We start from the raw sequence: 22,595 nt of genomic DNA, 5'->3' as shown, positions 1-22,595 counted from the left end.
ACAAGTGAGAAGAAAGTGAGAAAATGTCAAGTTTGTTGGGCCACTGCTGAATTTGTGATAATAATTGAGCATCCTCAGAGGCTGAAACATCCTGATATAATGTAGCTGATGTATGACAGTGGTCGATCAGTCTCTTGTCGATGCCAAGTTAATGTGCCACTTGTCCGCTCAGGGCGACATAGAATTGCCCTTTTTTATATCAGTTGATGCAGCCGGGCACCTTCACCTTTTTATCGTGTGAAATATCGAATGCATAGTCCTATATTGACAAGTATATCCACACGAGCAACTGAAGTGGGTTAGTGTAAAAACATTTGATGCCAAACTGGAACTAAAATCTGGTTGACAGTTTTTCACGCTGTAATGTTTTGCATAGCAACAGCCCCTCCCCCACCCGCCTGGCAGGGATCCTCTGCAAATTAACTAGCAGGAAAGAAAACGTAAACCACCCGATTTCCACAATTAAACACCTCCAAAAAAAACTTGAAACATCAGTAGCATCGGTGTCAGTGGCATTATAGTACACACTCTGATTCCCCTGTGAGCAAATACGAAGATTGGTGTATTTAAATGATCTGTGCGGCGCCGAAACGGTTAACTCTATTCCCGGAAAGGGCGAAGTCTGCACAGCAACAAGCGCCATGATTGCGTTGCACTGTACGTCTCAGCAGCTGGTGAGTGATTCTTTTGGTCCAGTAGTTGCATGTTACTATGCGCTTGCAAAATCTGTCAAAGCCCTACTCCCCTTGCCATCAGGAGCAACGCTAACTCGAACCCTGTTTGTCGATTTTTTGTCGCATTGGATTGGTTAGACGGCGGGAATTTAGTGCTCAACTCAGCTAACCACTGCCCTGCTATTCTGTAAAACAAAGCTAGTACAAAATAGTTTGCTGCTGTAAGGCTAGTCTAAGTCTATAAAGCTATTTGCTATGTTTTGCGACGCGGTTTTACGTTTCTTCCAACGCCAGCTGGCGTACAAAAAGGGCATGATGTTATTTAACGTTCAATGGTCGAACGGAGTCGTTGGCAGAGCTCGTGCCAACCTTTCCCGCGGGCACAGCGATGCAATTCAGTTTCACTTTCAGGACGGGCACGCTCCACGCACAGCTGGGACGTGACTGCAAAATCTGTATCCTTTGCGATTCTGCAGCGTTTGTGTGTGTAATTTGTCCCCGGTGCTGCATTAGAGCAGCATCCCTCTGAGTGTGGGTGCGTATGTAGCCTGTATTATTAAGTGCTAATATATTGGGTTGTCTTTACTTCCGTTAAGCTCAGATTTGACGTCTGGATAATGTGTTTACAGGATACCATGGAGCAGCTAGAAGAGGAACTTACGTGCCCTATCTGCTGCGGACTCTTCGAGGACCCGAGGGTTTTGCTGTGCTCACACAGCTTTTGCAAGAAGTGCTTGGAAGGACTCTTGGAGGGGAACCGAGGTCCAGCTTACAGAACACCTTTCAAATGCCCCACATGCCGCAAAGAGACGCCTCACAACGGCGCCAACAGCCTGCAGATCAACTACTCTCTGCGCGGAATAGTGGAGAAGTACAGCAAAATAAGGGTTATGCCGAATCTGTCAATCTGTAAACAACACTATGGCCAGCCTCTAAACATATTTTGCGCCACGGACTTAAATCTAATTTGTGGGTTTTGTGCAACAACAGATGACCACAAAGGGCATAAGTTCTGCTCCTTGGAGGATGCATATGAACGAGAGAAAGAGGCGTTTGATGAGCTGCTTCGCGGGTTGGAGAGCTGGCAGAGCGCAGATGTCCTGTCCTGCCTGGAGACACTACAAGCCAGTAAGAAAAAGGCGCTTCAGTCAGTGACCAAGGACGCCGAGAAGGTAACTGACTATTTCGACAAACTTATCAGTACCATTGAATGCAAAAAGAATGAGATCCTCTCGGATTTTGAAACACTGAAGCTGGTGGTGATGCAGGCGTACGACCCGGAGATTGCCAAACTGAGCGCAGCGATGGAAGAGCACAGACGGGCACTCAGCATCGCTGAGTCTTTCAAGAACGTCGTCGACCCCCTGTGCTTTCTGCAGCAGATGCAGGAGTTTCGGGAGAAGTTGAAGGTCCTTAAGGAGACTCCACTGCCCTCTCGGAAAGACACGGACGTCGGTCCCCTTGTGCGCAATTTCGATGTTAAAAAGTGGGACTCGCTGAGGCTTCGAGAAGTGGACAAGATCGCTGTCCCCCACGAGAGTGGCTCCTACCGAACGGGGGGTTCACGGATGGCAGCGCCAAGATGGATCACCTTGCTAATGAGTGTGTTACTGTCAACACTACTCCTGCTGCAGCCGCACACCCTTGCAGCCTACGTGCCCTCGCAGATTGAACCGCTTCTCGCTGCCGTTTGCTCGCACCTTACTCACACTGGTGTGTACCTGCGGGGAATGACTGACATGTACACAAGCTTAATGGGTGCAGGTCAGGAATGTATTGCGACCTTAATTGACTCTACTGTCAGTTTTATTGGCAGTTATAATTTGTTTTAATCACTAGCCTGTCGCACCTCTGCCATGCACTCACAGCTACAAATTGTGACCCACGAGGTGCTGGTTAAACTGACAGATCTATCGATCCAGAAGTGGAAGCATTTGTTTACCTAATTGTTTATCATGTCTTTTGCTATTGCTCCAACCTCAATGAAGCCATAGAATCAAATATAATAAATCCCTAATCCAGGTTATATAAACGCCATCGATGTGCAGTCTCATTTTTTTTTTTTTTTTTTTTTAAAAACACGTCAGGACCAATGTACCCCTATATCCAGGATGATCTTGATAAATAAAACAAATGTAGGCTGAGCTACTTTCATGTTCCGTTTTTTTTTTTTTTGTGCGAAATGGCAAATCATAGAGATACAAGCGAGCCGGTGAACTAAGCAAGTGTAATTAAAAGAAATAAACAGTGTAATTCCTGGCCTCTTCCCTGCAGAGCGCGTCCGCACCATAGTGATGCTGCATCCTCTTCAAGGTTACAAACGTTGCATAACAGGGCCTGTGTGAAATATTCACCAGGCTGCAAACACAGTGGAGGAGAAAAAAAATAAAACACCGTCCATGATTAGGTTTTCACGAAACCATCAAACTGGCAGCTGCATTTCCCCTTTTACTGATAAGAAAACGTGGGTAAGGGTACTCGATTGTCACGCATGCTGGGCAGTCACTTTATTTCTACACAAGATCAAGGCTATTTGCGGAGATTCATGTGACTCAGTCGTTGCATGACTTGTCCGGCCTATAAAGTCAAACATCTGCAGCCTGTTAAGTCAGTCTATTTTCTGCTATGGTCGCAAACTCACTTGTAAGCCGAAAGTCAAAATGCAATTATGTGAGCAATTGGAAGTTATTCCACAAATTTTAAATTCAGGTTAGCTTAGTGAGTCTTGTCTTAATACATAAAATTGCTTTTATCAAAATAGGTCAGCGCAAAAGGACGAGCAGTGAATTGCGCATTGATCATTTATCCTTCTATTTATTTTTCTGAGTAGAGCTGCATTTTGAAAAAACTAATCCTAAAGTCAGACCACAAAGTGAATCCGTGATGTCAGCACTGACCATTCAGGATGTGCGTCATGTCACGCATACATACACACACACACACACACATATATATATATATACATATATATAGCCTTCTGTTGCCAGGCAAAGATAGGATCAAAATAAATGTAGCCTACCACTCCAATATTTTAATTGCACGGCAAGCAAATTTAAATTTAGCCTAAAAACGTTGACTTAAATAAAATTCAGAAGAAAATGTTGAGAATGATTAAGGCTTCTGAAAAGGTTGTACGGACAGCCATTTACATCAAAATTAGGCCTGTGAGGGCTAATACAAATAAACTTCAAGTCACCATCTATTGGATCAATTAATATGACTTAATATCCAGATAAGTGATGCACTAAAAAGGCTACACACTGGATACGGTTCCCCACACTTTTACACCAAGGGTCCGTGTGTGTGATGGCGATTAATGTGAAGCCCTATTTTATTACTCGTGTAATTAAACCATGTTTATCTGTTATTTTCTAGTGTTATGTTCATTTTAAGTCATTTTTTTCTGGACAAAAATGTGGTTGCAAATTAAGTACAAGCGAAAACCAAACGGGTTCTATAATAATATAGATAGGCTAGGTTAAATAGGCCTACGATATTAAGTTGGTTAAGTTGTAAAAAATCACAAAAGCATTAACAGGTTCGAGGCAAAATGTGGAATTTTACACCGTACAATAGGCTGCTTCCACATTTTGATTCTAAATACGCAAAAATAGTCAGACAGACATTTTAAATGGCCTAACTGCAGTTAAAAGGAAACATTTAAAAAAAATGTTTTTGAATTACGTTGACGTGGTTAAAATTCTCACACACAAAAAGGTCCATCTTAAAACACTGACATAGGCTTAGATAATAAAAAAAACAGGGCAGTTATCATATACATTTTTAAATATAGGCTAACAGATTTGAAATTGTTTCTCCATTTAAAAAAAGAAAGAAAAATAATGCAAGCCTTAGTGCAATGAGCAAGTCGGCTATTCCTAAACTGAACACATCTATTTTCTCTCCAATATATTTTTGCATAAATTTCACTTTTGCCAAATACTCTAATTCCGATTTATTTATTTTAGTTGGAAAACAAATACGAGGATTCAGAAGTATCATCAAAAAAAGGCCTATAAGCCCAAATGGAAGAAAACACCTTATCAAAAAAGGATCCACGGCCACCATGAAAAATGTTTTAATTAATTAGGTCACAGGTTTTATTTATTTCATGCGTTTTTATCTAAAGTAACGTCTGACTCGGCGACTTCTGTGAAGATGTTTGATCCGAGTTTCGTGATTTTTATTGTACGGCATACGTTTACATAAAGCCCGTGGTCTAAAATTGTACAAAAGCCAGATTTACCAACGAATTACATTATTTCACAGGCATGTAAAACATTATGGATTTAGTTTTTTTATTAAGTAAATTTGATTAGAGATTTTGGTTTTCGGACGTCCTGGTAGGACAGAGACGCCCACAGTAAGTGCGCATCCGACACGACTTTAAATGGAGGTTTGTAGCCATGTTACGGGACACCATTTCATATGCAACAGCATTGTTGTGAACATAAGAATATACATATTATCATTCTATCTGGACTTCATAAACCGAATGACTTGTTATATTTCAAGGGTGTGTCCACTACAGTCCAATCTTTCTGTCGTGGCTCACCAACAGGCCGGCCAGCCCAGTATTTGCAGCGAGGCCACGCAGGCCATCTGGTGCTTTCTTCTTAGTGGATGGCGGTCCTATATAAAACCACGTAAGGGATTTTCAGTCTCAGCAAGACCTTTAGTGTAAAGTGAATTAAAATATATTGGACGGCATTCTGTTAAAAAATAGTTCAGCATGTCATTTTCAAAACACAGACAAAAAACAATTTAAATTTTATTTTTCCAAGTATGCAGAGGTGACAGTTAAATGTAAAAATATTTTAAAACACAATTTAACTATTAAAGCAAGGTAGTGTTGGAGGTTAACTCAAAAGCGCTGTGTAAACAGTGTACCTGTGTCTCTCAAGAACTCGCTCACTGTCAGTCAGTTTGGCACGACCAGGCTGGTCTGAGTAGTGGTTGGTTGCACTGATTGTGAGCGGTCAGCTTTGCTTCAGCAGCACGATCAATACTGGAGGCTTCAGCTAGTCTTAACTCCAATATTTACGTGCTGCTACAGTAAGGCGACCAGCAGAGGAGAAAGGCAAAATCAGCCAAACGATTGTCTACGTGGCATTACTTTAGAAAGTCAAGACTAAATCCAGGAGTGATAGCAAACAAGTCAGCTTCAACCTGTAGAAGAAGTGCAAAGTGACCGCTAGGTTGTATATTCAGGCTTTACTGCGGCAACACAGTATGGTCTGCATCTCAGTGTAACCCACAAACCATTCCGTGCTGCTACAGCATCACCAGAGCTGCAGTCAAGTCCCTCCACTTCCAACTCTTTTCATCTTCTGTGTTATTAGTCTTCATCCTCCAGGCTTCTGGTCCAAACCACATGTTCACAGATAGCGACAGACTATTATCTACCACGCAAATTTCAGATGATGATATTAATTTTTCTTCAGATTGAAGTCTTCAGTCCACTACTAAAGCAGACGAGAGAAGGTTCACCACCTGAAAACAGGAAAAAGAAAAAAATGCCGTTAAATGATATCCTGCTTACTCTTGCAGTGTGGGGGCAACAATGTGCACTGTATGGCCAAAAGTATGTGGACAACAGAATGTTACATGTTTATCGTGAAATATCTCATTTAAAAACTGGAAAACCCCCATGTCTCCACTCCTTTGGGAAAACTTTCAAAAACGATTGAAACCTGGCTGCAGACATTTGCACTAATTTAGCCACAACATGAGGTTGGGTGTTAAGACCAAACATCCTCCCAGTTCAATTCATCCCAAAGTTGTTGGATGGGGTTGAGGACAAAGATACAGGCAAGTTGTTCTTCCAGTCCAAACTTCTTTATGGATCATACTTAAATTCATAATGCACAGGGGCAATTTCTGTTGAAAGGAGGAAGGGCCTTTCGACCACACCAGAACCGAATATTGTATTCCCTTGTATTGTATTTGTTGAAATAGGTCTTATCGCGGTCTCCCCCTAGCTGTAGATAGGTGGGCCAACGCATTTTTTGTCACAGTGCTTGCACTGTTTTAGTCCAGTGCAACACTGGCAGCGTCACCGCTAGCTAGTGTAGCGTAGTGAATTCAATCCTATGTTGACGGTTAGCATGTTGTGAGTAAAAGTGAGCCAAAAACAACAAAAAACAAAATTACTTCTTGGGGCCTGCATGTTCACAATGAGTACAACTAGCAACACAGATTAAGACTAGACCATTTCCTAGGCAGATATTGACTTGAGACTATAATGGGTGGAAGCACAGCTTCATAGGATTCCATTCACTATGCTAACTTAAACGAATACGCCACCGGTGTGGAAATAGGGCTTATCACCGTCTCCCCTAGCTGTAGATAGGTGGGCTAGCGCATTCTCGGTGCATGCATTGTTTTAGTCCAGAGCAACACCAGCAGCACCGCCGCTAGTTAGCATATTGAATAGAATCCTATTGAGCTGTGCTTCCACCCAATATAGTCCAAAGTCAATACCTGCCTAGGAAATTGTCTAGTCTTGATCTGCATTGCTATTTGTACTCATTGTGAATATGCAGGCCCCAAGAAGTAATTAGGTTGTTGTTTTTTTGTGCACCAAGACAAAAATGTGCTAGCCCACCCATCTACAGCTAGGGGAGACCATGATAAGCCCTATTTCCTTTTAGATTCCTCTCCATTGGAACCAGTCAGCCTAGGGGCAGGGTTGTCCACATACTCGCCATATAGTTAATAGCGTAAGTAAGTTCATTGCTTGCGCACACTAATTTGTGCAGACAAGAACTCTAATTGAGTAAAACATAATTTATTGAATTTGTAATAGCAACAGCAGATCTGACATTGTTGACTGAAATGGTTTAGTAGCATAGCTAATGTTACAAACAATACATTTTTCCAAACTGATATGGTATGACAAATAATTCACATAGACTTGTCAAAGCAATGTGGAAACGGGAGCAGAATTGACGGGGAGAAAAATAGCAGTCGGTACTTTGCAGGACATTTTCTAAGGATTCACTGTATCCCTCTAAATACTGAGGGCTGTTCATGACCAGTAACATACTTTGATGCTATTGACAGACAGGTGCTCCAGATACCCAGGTGTAAAGTGAGCATATTTGTGTTTGTGTGTGTGTATATATATTTTAGAACAAAGGTTCACTACTTAGAAAAAAGTTGAACCAAAACCAGCATACATTATTTAAAATGCACTTTAACCCCTTAAATAAAGCTATAGTCAATTTATTGAAGAGACTGCATATCCTAAGTTTACACATTTGTCAAGAAATAACTTGTGTGTTCAAGTGTCATTTAGCAAACCACTGAAACCCTACTAGCATCAGAGGTGACAAATTTAGCCAACTAGAGGAATCAACAAACTACCATAAAAAGTAGTCCTTCCACTAATACCAGGAATGGTAACTTTTCTAGCAAGATGTTTCAGACTGTCCTTATGATCCTTAACAATGTTACAATTTTAAACAAAATCTCCTTTGATAAAACCTAGTTTGTATGCAAAGGTGCTAAAACAAACTTTGTCCTGATAATCCTGGAGGAGATCGGGTCCAACAAATGTGTTGCCACTAGAGGTCTCAATGGACCTGTAATTATGACCTTGGTCTGACATGGACCTGACAGACAGAACCTAATAACATCTCTAACATACTTCCCTTCCAAAAACAGTGACAAGATGTGCTGGCCTTCTCTCTGATTCACAAACACACACACACACACACACTGCAATGCAGCTCAGAAGATGACCGGAAAAAATAAAATAAAAATATCATTAAACAACTTGAGATATGGATATTTATTTTTAAAAGCATTGGTATGGAATGGACCTGGGTATTGGCCGATGCTTTCAGGAATCGGGAAAAGAACATATGGAATGGGAACAACTCCAGTTCTGCTGCCTAAAATTTCCATTAACTTTACCTCTTAACTCTTCTTTCAATCTTACAGCATAATACATGTAGTTCCCGGTTATGACTACAGTTAAAATTTGTTACGTGTGCAAAGATAGAGAACTCAAGTGCAACAATGTTATCCAGTCAGACACACCTGACAAAGATGTCACCCTCTTGCCATTGTCAGGTGGAGGGTGGGAACACAGTGAGGATAGTTAGTGCAGTGCTTATTTTTATTATTATTATTATTTTTTTTAATTGGTGTAGGACCCTGACTCTTTCAAACAAGATTACAAGTATGCCTAAACATAAAGAAATGCTGAACAATCCATAGCTATGTACCAATTTTACAATTATTTAAAAAAAAAAAGTCACCTTCACGACATTTGAACAGCCTTTGCAGAATTTGTTACACCTTCTAAAGGAAATGATTAAACTGGTGTATGAGCCTTTACCCAGGAACATTTGGTTTAGAATTTAAAACATTACACAAGGTATCAAAACATCAACTAATAATACTCTGAACATATGATTATGATACACTGTGGTCAATTTACAACCTCACATCAGGGGTGTATAATTGTCAGACATGTGGGGAATGACAAAATGGACTTGTTTTAGACCTGGGCTAGTACGGTCCACATATCCTGTCAACGTCCACATCACAGGATGCATTCCCAACTATTGGAAGCAGTGCCTGATTAATTGATGTGAGCAACAAAATGTGAATATTTTAAAAATCAATTAATAACTTGTTACACAAACAAAGTGGGAAAACATTAGAAGCACACAACTTGGAATAACATACGAAGTATTTGCCCAGTCATTTCCTTATCTTCTTTTAGACATTATGCTATAATCTAAACTAGAAGTAATTTAACAACTATTTTACCTTGCTCATCCTTAAAAATTACAAAACAAATATGCACAGAAGAACTATCCAGGTAGGCCTTGTATTTTTAGTTTTAAGCTGATAATTTCTTTATAAATTGTTCACATCAATGATTCTAACCTCTCCCTGTTTTTCTCCCTCTCCTTTAAGGCAGCATGCCCGGACATGTCACCTTCACTGCTCAGCCTTTATAACCCATTCCTACACTATTTGCTCCCCATCCAATGGATTCAAAGAGTCACCTGACCCCAAGGTTGAAGGTCAAGTAACCTCCTACACCCTATCGGGTACAGGGACGTGGACATGACGACCCATCACCTCCCCAGAAGTGGTCTTAGCCAGCTTTTTTTTTGGCTTACATCTTCTGCCTGTACAAGCACAAACTAAAAGGCAGAACTACACTGACTAAGCTGTGCAAAAAAAATAAATTAATAAAACTGAATGGCAATCCCACTTATTGGAACGAAGAGATCCATGCAAATTTGAGTTTCTTATTGTATTCATAAAAAGCGTTCTATCTTCAGCCACTGGGACATGAAAAATACTCCAAGTTAAAGATCTGTACACACAACGGCCAGGTTTGAAGGCTCTAACAATTAAAAATATTACTGATTTATACTAGTTACAGAATATATATTTAGTCAGCCAAAATACAATTAATGTAAGAGTAGACCCACGGTTTCTTTTCACCGGCATGCAAGCAACATACACGCAATTACAAATCCATCGCTTTAAAAATGTAAGATAGATAAAAAGCAGGTATTATGCTAGCCAAATCCTTGTCATCCTTGTTTGGCAAATCAACACATAAAGTAGAAATATACTATGTTCACTGTGCCTCAACTTTATAATCTTTCACCAGCTACTGGGGCATCATGTACACAGCAGGAGATCTTTAAAGTAGTAAGCAAATACAAAACCAGTTCATCTGTAATATCAAATCAAGAGTTTCTTTTATGTCGTCACTGATGACATCAGAAACAGAAAAAATTATAACATTTATAACAATTTAAAAAAAATACTTTAAAAAGAGGGCATTTAAGTCTAAAAGCAATTCAGGATGCATTAAACAATTTTTTAATAGTAGACCAAGATGCTACTTCTTAAGAACTGCTTTGTTCCATAACTGTTAATTTGCACAGCCAGCAAAACACGTCCAGCACACAGGCAGAGTGACTTGGATTCCCTGGAAGCTACAGCCATGTCTTATCAAATGAATTACAGAAAACTCCAGAAACATGTAAAAACACATACCTGGGATCGACAAGGAAGTCAACCAGGACAACACTAGCAGATTCGTGAGAGTGACCTCTGAGTCATTCTTACACTCCACAGGTATACACCACCCCTCCATTTACTGTGAGGTGTGAGGGTGACAGACAGACTCTTCAGGTACACAATATCTAAAAAGGATAAAATGATTTGAAACACTGCATTGGAAATTACATTTTTAAGGCACAACAATCATCTAACATGTTAAGTAATGTTGAATAGGACTCATTATGCTGTTTTGAATTAGTGAGAGCAGGTCTTACAACAGAACAGTGCATGCATTCAACATTTTAAAATATATTTTTAACCACTTCCAAAGAAGCATGGACCACATTATAAAAAGGTTCCCCCAAGACACACAGCAGTGTCTGTCATCTAAACACACCAGTGTGTCCACAATGTGTCTGGTGAAATATTTAATCTGAATACACATTTGCTGTACCTGCCTCTTACTGTAGAAACATGCATTTCAACACAGTATTGGGCATTCCTCAAAAACTCAATTTCCGATCTTGTCATTTACTACTTTATAATAACATATGAACTATCTCATGCTTCCTCTTTTTGCCAGGGAAGACAGAGCAGCCATAAACAGGATTACTAAGCTGTGCACTGTGGCGCAATTTCAAAAGTATGTTCATTTATACATGACCATTAGTATTGAACTGTTAAAAATAAAATAAAAAGCTTAGCAAGAACCAGACTTTTTAGAAAACTACCATACATTTTAACATCACTACAACCTTTTTTCTCTTCTTTAAATTAAAAAAAAAAAATCAGAATCACTACTTACAAAACTACCAGTAAGGTGTGTGTGTGTATTATATGTACATGCACTCATAAGCAAGAGGGGGGAAAGAGGAAGTAAACTTAGTGTAACAGTGGAATGGCACACCCATAAACCAATTACATAAACACACCGAGTATACTTGGTTTATTTTGTGTGCATAAGTCACACTGCATAATTCACATACTAACAATACAAAACTATATGTGTGCCTATATAACCTGTCTCAAATGCACCAAATTAATTTCTTGAAGTAAACATTAAAAACTGACCAAACTAGAAATTGCTGGTCAGATTATGTGTATAAATATCTGGTCTCTATGCACCAAAGAACACTGCCTGTCTTGGGATGGCGGGTAAGGGGTTACCTGCCTACTCAGTTAGGGCCACTAAAATAAAATGCACATAACCGGTCAACAATAACTTAGGATCACTAGAAATCTTTCCAATCACATTGTTCACAAGTTAATACTGTGGGCTTATCTAGCACCCTTGAGTGAAAAAAGGCTGGTGTAGGAGAAATGAAAACACCATGTGTGTGTAATCAGAGGATGTATTACTCCTGCTATGTCAGATCTTACTGCCAGTGCGGTTGCAGGTTATCATATTACCACCTAAAATTGAATTGTCAAGCAGAGAATTTGCCAGCACTGTAATAGCTGAAATATTCTTTCTGAATAGTATGTCCAAGTTTATAAGTACTTTTGACACTACACAAAACAATAAAAAAGGAGCCTGAGGAAACGATTTGAGCGCAGCAGTAGAAGATAAGATTTGAACATCTATAAAATGTTTAACCTTCTAATTTACCACCTAAATTCATTAATGTTCAAAACAGATTATCTTACTTTTGCAGGCCATAAAATACCACTTACTTTACCAGCCACTCATTAGATTAGCATGTTTTTCTTTTGGCTGCTGAGTGAATCAAATCTACCAGCTACATGTATATACAAACCATAACAGCAGTTATAGCACATAACTAATTAGGCCTGCACAAACATTTTTTTTCTCTCTCTCTCTTTTAATTTTTAAAATGACTTTGATTCTAATTTAATTTGATAAGCCGACTGCATCACAAACACTACTACTTTCTTCTGTGAGTTTTAAACAGACTATAAGTTTTTAAAGCGCTGCAATACTCTCCCTTCTCTTCATTGAAGCCTCTATGTTTACAGGCTTGTGCTGGTGCACAGTACGCTATAGGGGCTGTTTGGTACTGCCAATTTGTTTTTTGTCATGGTTCATGTATGCAGTAAACATGACAGTTTGTGAGAAAAGAATTGTCATATCAATTCTAAGCAAAAAAAATTTTGATTCATATTTTTCCCCGAATCAAGCAGGCCTATAACTAATCTTTTTTTTTTATAAATGTGAACTAGGCCAGCACAATATTGGGAAAAAGCTGACATTTTTTCCCCCTGCAATACATATTGCAATATGAAAAGTAATTTTAAAAAGATTACATAAATAGCTCTATTTGGAAATAATAAATCATTCTCGACTGCGTTGATTTTGTAGGAGAGTGCATCTACATAGAAGATAAAAATTTAAAAGAATCTTTCCTAATGTGAACCATTCTTTGTTAAACTTTAGTGCTTTACAAACACCAAAGCAAGTAAGCGCCGTGACTACTCTTCTGAAGTGATTTTGGAGAGGGAAATTAGGCGGAAATACGCTGGTTGACTAGCATTACAACATTGTATTCATATAATACTATCAATCGAGGCTAAAGTTTATGACAATGACTGCATGTTTCTTCGAACTGTCAGGTTGTGTCGACTAACGGGGCCAGATGGTTTGTTAGATAAACTGATCGCACCTGCATGTCACGCGCACTAGCAACAAACTGTGTATCAAAAAACTATTAAATCAGTGTAAATTCCATTAGATCAGACAGACTGCTGTGTTATACTAGTGTTGCTTTTCCAGCGTTTAGGCTCTGAACCATATTGTTAGTTGGGACAGACGGACGCCTTGTTTCTTTAGGCTAACTATTATAGCTTTAGCCTGAATGGTAGCAGCTTTCTGCTTGTTTCTTTAGGCTAACTATATTAGCTTAGCCTGGCTGGTAGCCGCTTTCTGCAGGGGAAATGGTTCGGAGACGATCTGTTGCATTAATCAGGTAATTTAGTTTGTATTTGCAGTAAACATAAAATACTGACCACTGTAGCTTTACTGACTCATCAAAAACTATGCGCATCACTGTGTCAGCAGCAGCTGCTGCCTGCGGTACCTTTCTACACACGGAGTAGTGTTCTTATAACAAACCCAGTCGTACTAACATCACATAAACACGTTGCCCACATGGATACCGGTCTTAACGGGGAAGGGTCGGACGGTAATAATCATGTAAAAAGAAAAACAACAAAAGCTTACTTTTCTATCAAGCAGCAAATAACGATTAGCACATGTGCACATTGCGATGTTGATGCTAAAAACACAATATCGTTTGGCCCCAATACTAACCACCAATATAAGCAGCTTTTTAACAACTACCATTTCGGTGAAATGCCTACTAGAGTGATGCAGCACCTACTGCCTAAATAAAAACATTTGATTTGACGTTAAAATAACATTTTAAAAACAGCAAAAAAAGGTGAAGGTACAAGACTGTGTACATAAACTAGCATAGACATCAATAGTAGCAGCTTGCTCCAGCCGTTCCAGGGTTTGGGTAACATTTCCATGCAGTTTCACTAATCAGAGCAGTTGCTGTTAAGATTAGTATTGTGGACAGTGTAGCATTTCTCCATAAAATTGCAAATAAAAAACAGTTTTGCTTTAAACAAGGTAGATTTAATGCGGACTTCTAGCTTCTACCTTAGATGGTTTAGACATATGGGCTAATCAAAATACTTATGGAGAAAATTGATGGAATTTTTTACTTCAGGAACAGTTGAGTGCTATCATTTTGCCTTATAACACGGTCTGTTGTTGGCTATTATTTCTGTATAACAGACCGCTGCTAAGTATAACACACTGTGGTCACGGACGGAATTCTGATCAGACTCTCGCCTACCATTTTTAAATCAAAATTGTTTTTGAATCATTTGTGCTCATATAACAGATATCAAAGAGAGAGAGAGTGTGGAGGAAACAGAGATTGCTAACAGCGCTAATAGCAACTGTGAAAACCGAGCAATAGTTATAAGCTTTATGCTTAGCTCACTCACTAGAGCGACCTGGCTTCTGCTGGAGAGCAATGCTTATCAGTGGCAAAGTTAACTGCCTCGACCAGGATGCAGGCGTTATCAGCGGGTAACCTTTGTATGAACAGAGATGTAATTAATGGGATAATATAGAGTGAACCGGTCATTATTTTTCAATACATGTATATTTTAATTTTTCACGAATAACCAGCTTGCTCTTTAATATCACTTACATTTTGCTCCATTAACTTAGCCAACTAATTTGAGAAGAGATTAGAGCTTCTCTGAAGACCCATAAGTTATGTTAGACTAACTGACTTTTTAGGTAGCTACAAAACAAAATCTTTTAAAAAAGGTATTGCAATATTTATATATTTGCAGTGTTACAAACTGGGCATGACCTCTCCTGAAAGAAAACCTGTATTATTTTTTTCTACATTTTATACACAAAAAAATTTGAATTAAAAAATAGAATTGGATTTATTAGGTGTTACTATGATCTATACTGCTTAACTCTACGCACAACTGGTTTTGACTGTTTTCATTCAAATTAGAAAATCTTATTTTAAGCGCTTTTATTCTAGTTCTTAGCGCTCTGCTGGACGGCGCTCACGGCAAACCTACATGACACTATATGGAAACTGGCGTGTTAAAATGACGGTCCGACAGAGAGTATGGCCGACAACCTCGCTGGTGGATGCAGTGGAGACAAGCTTGGACATGCGCTCGGCGGCATCTGCGGGCTTGTGTCACAAACACAAAAGTGGTTACAGGTGACAGCTTGTTTCCACGTCACTGTGCGCAACGTTATGACTGAGCAACTGCTACAAGTCCGCAAAAAGTATGCCTGAGCGTCCAGGACATATGAACTGGTACTCAGTTGGCTGCTTGTTGGTTAATAATCGGTTAACAAGGGTCAGCTATTGGTCAGAAACAAAAACAAAATTAAAAAAATGAGCATCCCGACATAGAACTAAAACCGAGGCCAACTTCTGGATAAGAAAAGAAAAACAAGACCCTTGAAAACCAGTTCCCATTACTGCGAATTTGAATACTATAAAGTTTGTGCTGAGTGTTGCAGAAAGAGGGAAGAGAAGGGTGGGGGTTCTCTGCAGCCGGGCTACAACACGTGAGCAAGTACAAAAAGAAAAGCACAGTTTCACCAGGAAATGGGGGTGGGAGCCCATTTTGCCAGAGGGGTCTGAGAAGACAGAATGATGAGTCACAGAATGTCATGCTAACAGTCTGAAACCACACAACGGTGCTGTACAAAGAGAGTTAAGAGGCAGATACCAGAGAATGGAGGCGAGACATAGGCCTGTGGCATTTACAGGAGACTAACTGTAGGCACCACAGGAATAAGAAACTGTTCAATACACCAGTACTAATTTCACTATTACAAACGGACAGGAATACTGTAATTCCTCTTTAGAATATGAGCAAAATATTTACACCTATTTCTCGCCTATGAGCACATTGGACACACATTTTAAAATTAGATAGCCAGTGCAGAAGTTTGTTTATTTATAAGATTCTCAGTCATAAAATTTCACTCTGAAAAAGTGGTACCTCATCCCTCCTAGAGATTAGAGCTGACAAATTAAAATCTAGTTTTTTATGAAACTGAAAAATCAGCAACAGTAAACAGGCACACAGTAAAGCTGATTTTGTAAAACTGATTACAAAAGATTGCTTCCATGAACTCCATTGGATGAAATTAGATTTTAATAACCACTAATGCTGCCTAAACAGTACTGTCTATAAAAAATATTTTAGCTTTTTTCTATTTAAACAAATCAACTGACGCAGAAGGAAAAGTGACCTTTTCCCCTAGACTTTGCCAGCCAAGGGTCCAGTAATATTTTTTACTAAATGTAAGTTATTAGAGCAATTTCACTTTCTTTATTTAAAACCACTAACCGTTGTCTGTCTGAATTCACTCATTGACCAGTAGACAGACAATTTCCGCATTAAATAAGCAGGCAGGTGTAGGCTACTCAGTGTCTATTTGTGTGTGTGTACACACACACACACACACACTAGAGTATTAATATCCAAAATGTGAATCCATCCTATAAGACAATTAGTTAATTTACCGTTTTACAAGCAAAAACACATCCCAACTTAGGTGTAGTAACCCAAATTACATTTCTTTTTCTTGTTTTACAATTTAGTTCCATTTATCAAAAACCAGCATTTTTTATTTATTTTTTTACAAATCTAATTATCACTAAATAAGTTTTTTTTAACATTATGTGTGCGTGTCATATTGGAGTTAACACCACTACATGTAAAGAGATAAATAAAAACGTGGGTTATACAAGTTGCCCATAAATTTAAATACACCATGTGGCTTACATTAAAAATCAAGCAATTTGTGTATTCCTAAAGCAGAAAATTACACGGCAGTCCCATTTTGAAGTTATCATACTATCAATTGTTTCATACACCAACAAATTAAACTTCAGTCAGTCAGACACATTAGATCTTAAAGTATAATGGTTTCCACCTCTTTGCTTTGTGGCTGTCAAAGCTCTTTGCCTCATATCACTTTAGCTAATTTCCCTCCAACTAAATGCCCTCAAACACAAATACACATAATCTAACTATATAAGCTGGGCGGTTTCATGGTGAAAATGCTGTCCCACTTCACCAAAAATAATTATACTAAGGATACAACCTGCAATTCAGTGAAAAAAACTATGCATAACACAATGTTTTAAAAAAAAAATTAATTCAATTCATGCTTATCCAATTGACGTGGAAACAACTCTTAACCTTACTGCTGCAAAATATGTATGACCAAATATAATTCCTGGACAAATGGTATTAGTTCCCCTGTCTGTTGTGACGGGGGAAAGGGAGGGGAAAAAGCATTGCAGGGAAATGACCAGAGGTGCCTACTCTGTCTCATGTTCTCAACGAAGTTAATTCTAATTAAGATTTGACATGACACTTGACAATGTGGACACATATTTGGATAAATAAATGCAACCCCGCAACGTTAAAAGATAGGAAGGTCTCGTATTATGTAACACATCAAACCGATCTCTACTTAGAAGGAAGTAGAAGGGGCGGGTTTAGACGCACAATTATATGGAGCCTCTCTTTTCCTCTCTCATGCTTTATTAGTCGAGTAGCCATGTTCATTATAAAGACATATGAGGCAGGGTAATATGTCACAGTTACAACCTCTAGTAATTAATGATTGGATCAGTTTGTTCACTCTTTACTAACCCGAATATACATCGAAAGGTTTTTTCTCCCCCTCAATGTAACGTTATTTGAATTGAATCAGAGTCCAGGGCACACACGGAAAGTGGAACGAAGCTACTAAGTGCAAAAAGCCAATGACTGAAAACCGTACTACTTTAAACCACGATGATCAGAAAATGCATTACTGAGCAGCACCGCAACTTATAATTCAATTTACGTTTTTTTTTAAATATTTTTTTTTCTTCTTTCTAATTTAACTTTACTCAATCGTTGATGGTTATGACTGCCATTCGTCTAGAGTTTTACAGAGCTATTAAAGTTGAATCATCAGAAGTGGCGACTTAGCTAGAACGCTAATTGTTGTCACTTGGCCGGGAGCCACTGAATGATCATCCAACGTCGACGTTAAGGTAAGATAACATATTTTCAAATATATCAACAGACACAAATATGAAGCAAGTACTTAACGTTGATTAAGACTTGGTAAATTATTTGGCAACGTTACTGGTCATCGAAGTTACGTTAATACGGAAGATACCGTTAAGACTGCAAACACGTTAAGAACCACTTTCAGACACAGATAGCAAAATAAAACAAACTCCCGTCTTTATTATTAAAGGCATGACTGAGCCTAAGTTTGTACAGCTATATAATGACAAACTTACCAGGTGTTTTCTTTCTAACCAGCCACAAACCGCTTACAATCTACCAGCTTGCACCTTAGTTAACAAGCTTAGTAAAATTAAGTTACAAGAAGCACTAACGTTACGCCTTTCTCGGTCGGTCTCTCGTTTTCATTTTTCCCTCCTAAGTCAGTGAATGTGCCGTGTGCATTTGTTGACACTGCCGACTGTGCTTCTCCTCTGTGCGAGCCTGGCTGCTTTTGCACCTCCCGCTCAAAACTACGATCCAATGCGAAAAAAACAGTCCCTTATAGTTCAACTTTGATTTATAACCCCTATATTAAGGGTCTCCTACATGCTAAATAATTTACAATTTTTCGGGTTTTAATAAAATAGTTCCCTCTCATCTCCTGGGTAAAACGGACCGCTGTACGAGCGCATATTTTTTTTAAATACAGTCACAGCGCAGCAAAGTCAGAGTTCCCTCTATATGAGCTAGCAGGCTAAGCTAACAGGCTAGCTGCCAGGAGTAGTACAAGCAAGCAAAGCTGGCCAAAAGGCTAACGTCTCCCCGCCAAGGTCTGTCTCTCCCCTTTCCACGTATTCCTCCCATTCAGTCCGTTTATATTGTCCGAATAAAATCAATTTAAATAATTTGTGGCGTCAAGTACCTGTGTTTCCATTGATTCTTGCGATTCCCCTCTCTAAAAAGCGCAGTTTAATTTTGAGCGCTTGGTTTCTCCCCCGTCTCAGCGGCAGCTTTCTATATTCGCAGCATCCTCTCTCCGCAGCTGCTGAGGCAATCGCTGCTCACTCGAAAATGGCGCCGAAAGATACACTCCTCATTCAAATTCGATAGAGCCTCCCATTCTCCCTATTGGCTGAATGCGGAGTGGACTCCGCACAGCTGATTGGACGCTGAAAATGCACTCTCGAATGATCTCGCAGCCCACGCAGCCTTCAACAGAGAGAGACAAATTAACTCTTTCGGTCCCTCAACGACTTATACAGCACTCAGCAGAGCCAAGACCTTTACGTTCAAACTTGTTCAAACCAGATTTTTTATATGAAATGAATGGTACAATCCTTTATAACGATTATGCACTATTAAAAACACAATGCTGCCTTCATACGTCACGCATTGTACCACAAAAATATAGTGTTACAACAGGAGATTAAGAAAATGTGGAATAAAGTCAATACTAATAGCATTATTAAGTTCCATAGATACCCTATATTCATAGCCTAAAATGAATATTGTATACATAAAAAAAAAAAATAGCATAGTTCCATGAGATTACTTTTCCTATTACACCAAACATTACATTTGTTTAAAGTTTCTTTACCAATTCATGAAAATGACTAAAACTTTAAGTGGAAGCTCCACAGCTTTGTAAGTAAGCATAATAAATGCACATGGTGCAAACTGAAGAGGGCAAATTCAAAAGCTTGCTCCATAGTTATCCACATCAGCATTGCCTGAGAGATGCAGTTGGCCTCACACTTTTTGGTACAGAATCTCATATATAAGGAGAGTTGCATGTACAGTACTTGTCATTTGGGTGTATATGAAACCTGAATATGTTGCTATACTTTTCTTACCATCCTTCACATAAGCGGTATGAATTTCTATTTAAAATGTGTTCCTTATTCATAGAATGGGTCCTTATCTACAGCTGGCACACAAGTGCTTGTCCTGGTGTGACAGGCCTATCAAAAACAACCAAGATGGCCTAATAAAACACATTATTGCAGCCATAGATGACAGGAACATAACATCTGGTACATGCATAATATTAGGTCAAGAAGTGAAGGAATCTGTGAGATTACTCCTAAGGCCAAGGACATGCAATCCAAAACCATAAAGGATGTGAAAAAGCAGGAATAAAAAGCAATAAAAGCCTTAACCTCTGAGGTAAAAGGCCCGCTAAACTGCAAAGGCTCAGTCAGCAGTTATGTTCTCTTCCATGCTCTTCTCAATCATAATGTGGGGTTGGGTTTAAGATACTGTTTATTTTCCATAGTTCGAAAGAAGACAATGCTTTCTTATCTTAAATTGCTGTAACATCATATTGCCCTCTCTAATTTAAAGTCTCCTTCTTCCCCATTTTGTAAAACTTTTGACAGATTTGTTTTCCACATCTTTCAAAGGAACATGGAAATCATGCTTAAAAATAAACAAATCCCATGAGTATATCATCAGGCATAACAACTTCCTTAAATTTCAGACAACACCACACGAGTACACACACCATTGCAGTGTGCAAGCAACAGCCAAAGCAGGGACGGTTGGGTACTGCCACAATAACCCTGCTGTTATCATATCTAGTGTAGCATAGTGTACCTTGGGCAATATAAACAGAGACAGCCATTTCATCCCAATGTACACACAATAACAATACATTACATACACCTGCTATGTCAGTAGTTGGCTCCACCAGGGTGCATTGGAAAAATAATCAGCTGCAACCTTCTAGTAGTTTAATGGTGTACTTAAGTGAAAAGAGGCCAATCTTTTAAACACATTTTTAACTAAGTTCATATTTCTACTAACCTTTTTGAAAATGTTTACACAATCACAGATGTAATTGACAATTATTATTTTATTTTTTTAACTTTAGAGTACAAAAGCAGACTGGGAAGGACTGGGCGCCCATTGTGCATGCATTCTGGTGTAGTGTGGACAATGGGGTGGAGAGGAAAAAAACACACTTGTTTACAGATAAACTGGTTTGGACAGGAAGCCAGTAAGGAGGAGCTCTGTGTTGTTAAACAGGCATGTGGAGAGGCAGGGATGAGCCAGCAAAAACACCACCGTGACCATAGGGGAGATCATGATGCAGTACTAAAAGACATCGTTCACACACACATACACACACACACACACACACACACACACACACACATTAAAAACTACAAATGCACATATGCAATATTTACATCTTTGCAGACTAGTATTCTGTTGAAAACCTCAGATTTTGTCAAAGTTTTAAAAAGAGTACACAGTAACCACTAGCCAAAACCCTACTGTAACAGGAACAGAAATTGTGGTTTGTTTAGTTTCATTATGAGAAAAATTAACAAGATAAACAGGCGCTCATGGGTCCTTATTAGCAGTGTCAAACAGTAGCCTAGCTGAGCTCTGGTGAATACTATACAGTTCGTCCTGCATTGTGTCACCGTCACATGAGCACACACTGCCTTCCATTAGGCAGGAGATCCTTATGATTCACAAAAACACAAGTCACATGTCACTACACAAATGAAGCATGCTACTCGCTGCTCTGTTATCCACAGCAACTTTTCTGCAGGCACAAATGAAATCACATCATAATGCATCTCTTCATTAGAAGTGAGGAGTGGGGCTCTCCCTTGTCTTATGCTAGATGGGCTGAACAAGAGGCACAGTGTCATGTATCGTGTTTGGCCACAGCAGGCTAACCCGGCTGCAAAGTTGCCATGCTGGGGCAGTTTTTATTCAATGTAATTTGATTTCATGTTAGATGACTTGCATGCATGGTTGGCTGTTACACTCAGCTGCTTCTCATTCAAGGAGGAGTTTTACAGATTTTTTCTCTCTCTCTCTTTCTTCCCTCATGTGACTTAAAAGATGGCCTTTCACACCACCAACAGACATGGGACTGCATCACATCAAATGACAGGGAAATAGACATAGAAAAAGCTCAGCTCACAACACGCTTCAAGAGTTCCAAAGCAAATCCTTTGCGTTTACTGAATTGAAAAATATCAATAAAAAAAAGAATGAATGACACGTTTAAAACAGGTTGATTAAGAGCAGAGGTGACATCAAACCGGGGATAAGCACCCATGTATCACAGGAGACTTACAGTTAGCAGCTTTAATGTCAACGTAAGTCCCAAGCAAGTCACTTCAGATGACTTTTGTTAAAAGTGTGCTATACAAGTAAAATCTCCTTCTATCATGGAAGCATTAGGTGTTGGCTGATTTGAGAAAATGCATAGCTCTCCATGGTGCATTGCTGCCTATCCCTGAATTAAATTAGGCATGTGTGAAACTCCTCCTACTTTTCTCACTGTAGAGGTGAATTTAAAATTGTCTTCATTTT

At 39.1% G+C, this 22,595-nt stretch overlaps 1 protein-coding gene and 1 long non-coding RNA gene across 4 annotated transcripts; one reads left to right on the top strand and one right to left on the bottom strand.

Annotated features, from left to right (window-relative positions):
* Nucleotides 1–341: 341 nt before the first annotated feature.
* trim13 (tripartite motif containing 13) lies at nt 342–9,835 on the top strand. 3 transcript variants are annotated; one of them, XM_034885122.1, is made up of 3 exons: nt 342–674; nt 1,304–2,387; nt 9,609–9,835. In XM_034885122.1, the coding sequence occupies exons 1-3, from the start codon at nt 642–644 to the stop codon at nt 9,650–9,652; spliced, it is 1,161 nt and encodes a 386-aa protein (XP_034741013.1). In that variant the 5' UTR covers nt 342–641; the 3' UTR covers nt 9,653–9,835. The 3 variants fall into 3 exon arrangements, with proteins under 3 accessions (XP_034741013.1, XP_034741011.1, XP_034741012.1); XM_034885120.1 differs by lacking the exon at nt 9,609–9,835 and having other exon boundaries at nt 416–674; nt 1,304–3,412; XM_034885121.1 differs by lacking the exons at nt 342–674; nt 9,609–9,835 and adding an exon at nt 684–1,209 and having other exon boundaries at nt 1,304–3,412.
* LOC117952659 lies at nt 5,078–19,769 on the bottom strand. The gene is made up of 2 exons (XR_004658465.1): nt 19,180–19,769; nt 5,078–6,167 (listed from the first exon to the last, which is right to left on the bottom strand). It is a non-coding gene; the product is annotated as an uncharacterized LOC117952659 (long non-coding RNA).
* Between the last annotated feature and the right edge of the window lie 2,826 nt (nt 19,770–22,595).

Source organism: Etheostoma cragini, chromosome 11 (assembly GCF_013103735.1).
Source record: "Etheostoma cragini isolate CJK2018 chromosome 11, CSU_Ecrag_1.0, whole genome shotgun sequence".
In the NCBI taxonomy this organism is placed as follows: Eukaryota; Metazoa; Chordata; class Actinopteri; order Perciformes; family Percidae; genus Etheostoma; species Etheostoma cragini.
This window is presented reverse-complemented; position numbering and strand designations above follow the sequence as displayed.

Bases quoted from the DNA above. Each gene is read 5' to 3' on its own strand.
- trim13 (XM_034885120.1), top strand. From the start codon at position 642: ATGATTGCGTTGCACTGTACGTCTCAGCAGCTG. The intron at 675-1,303 runs GTGAGTGATTCT...ATGTGTTTACAG, and splicing joins ACTGTACGTCTCAGCAGCTG to GATACCATGGAGCAGCTAGA.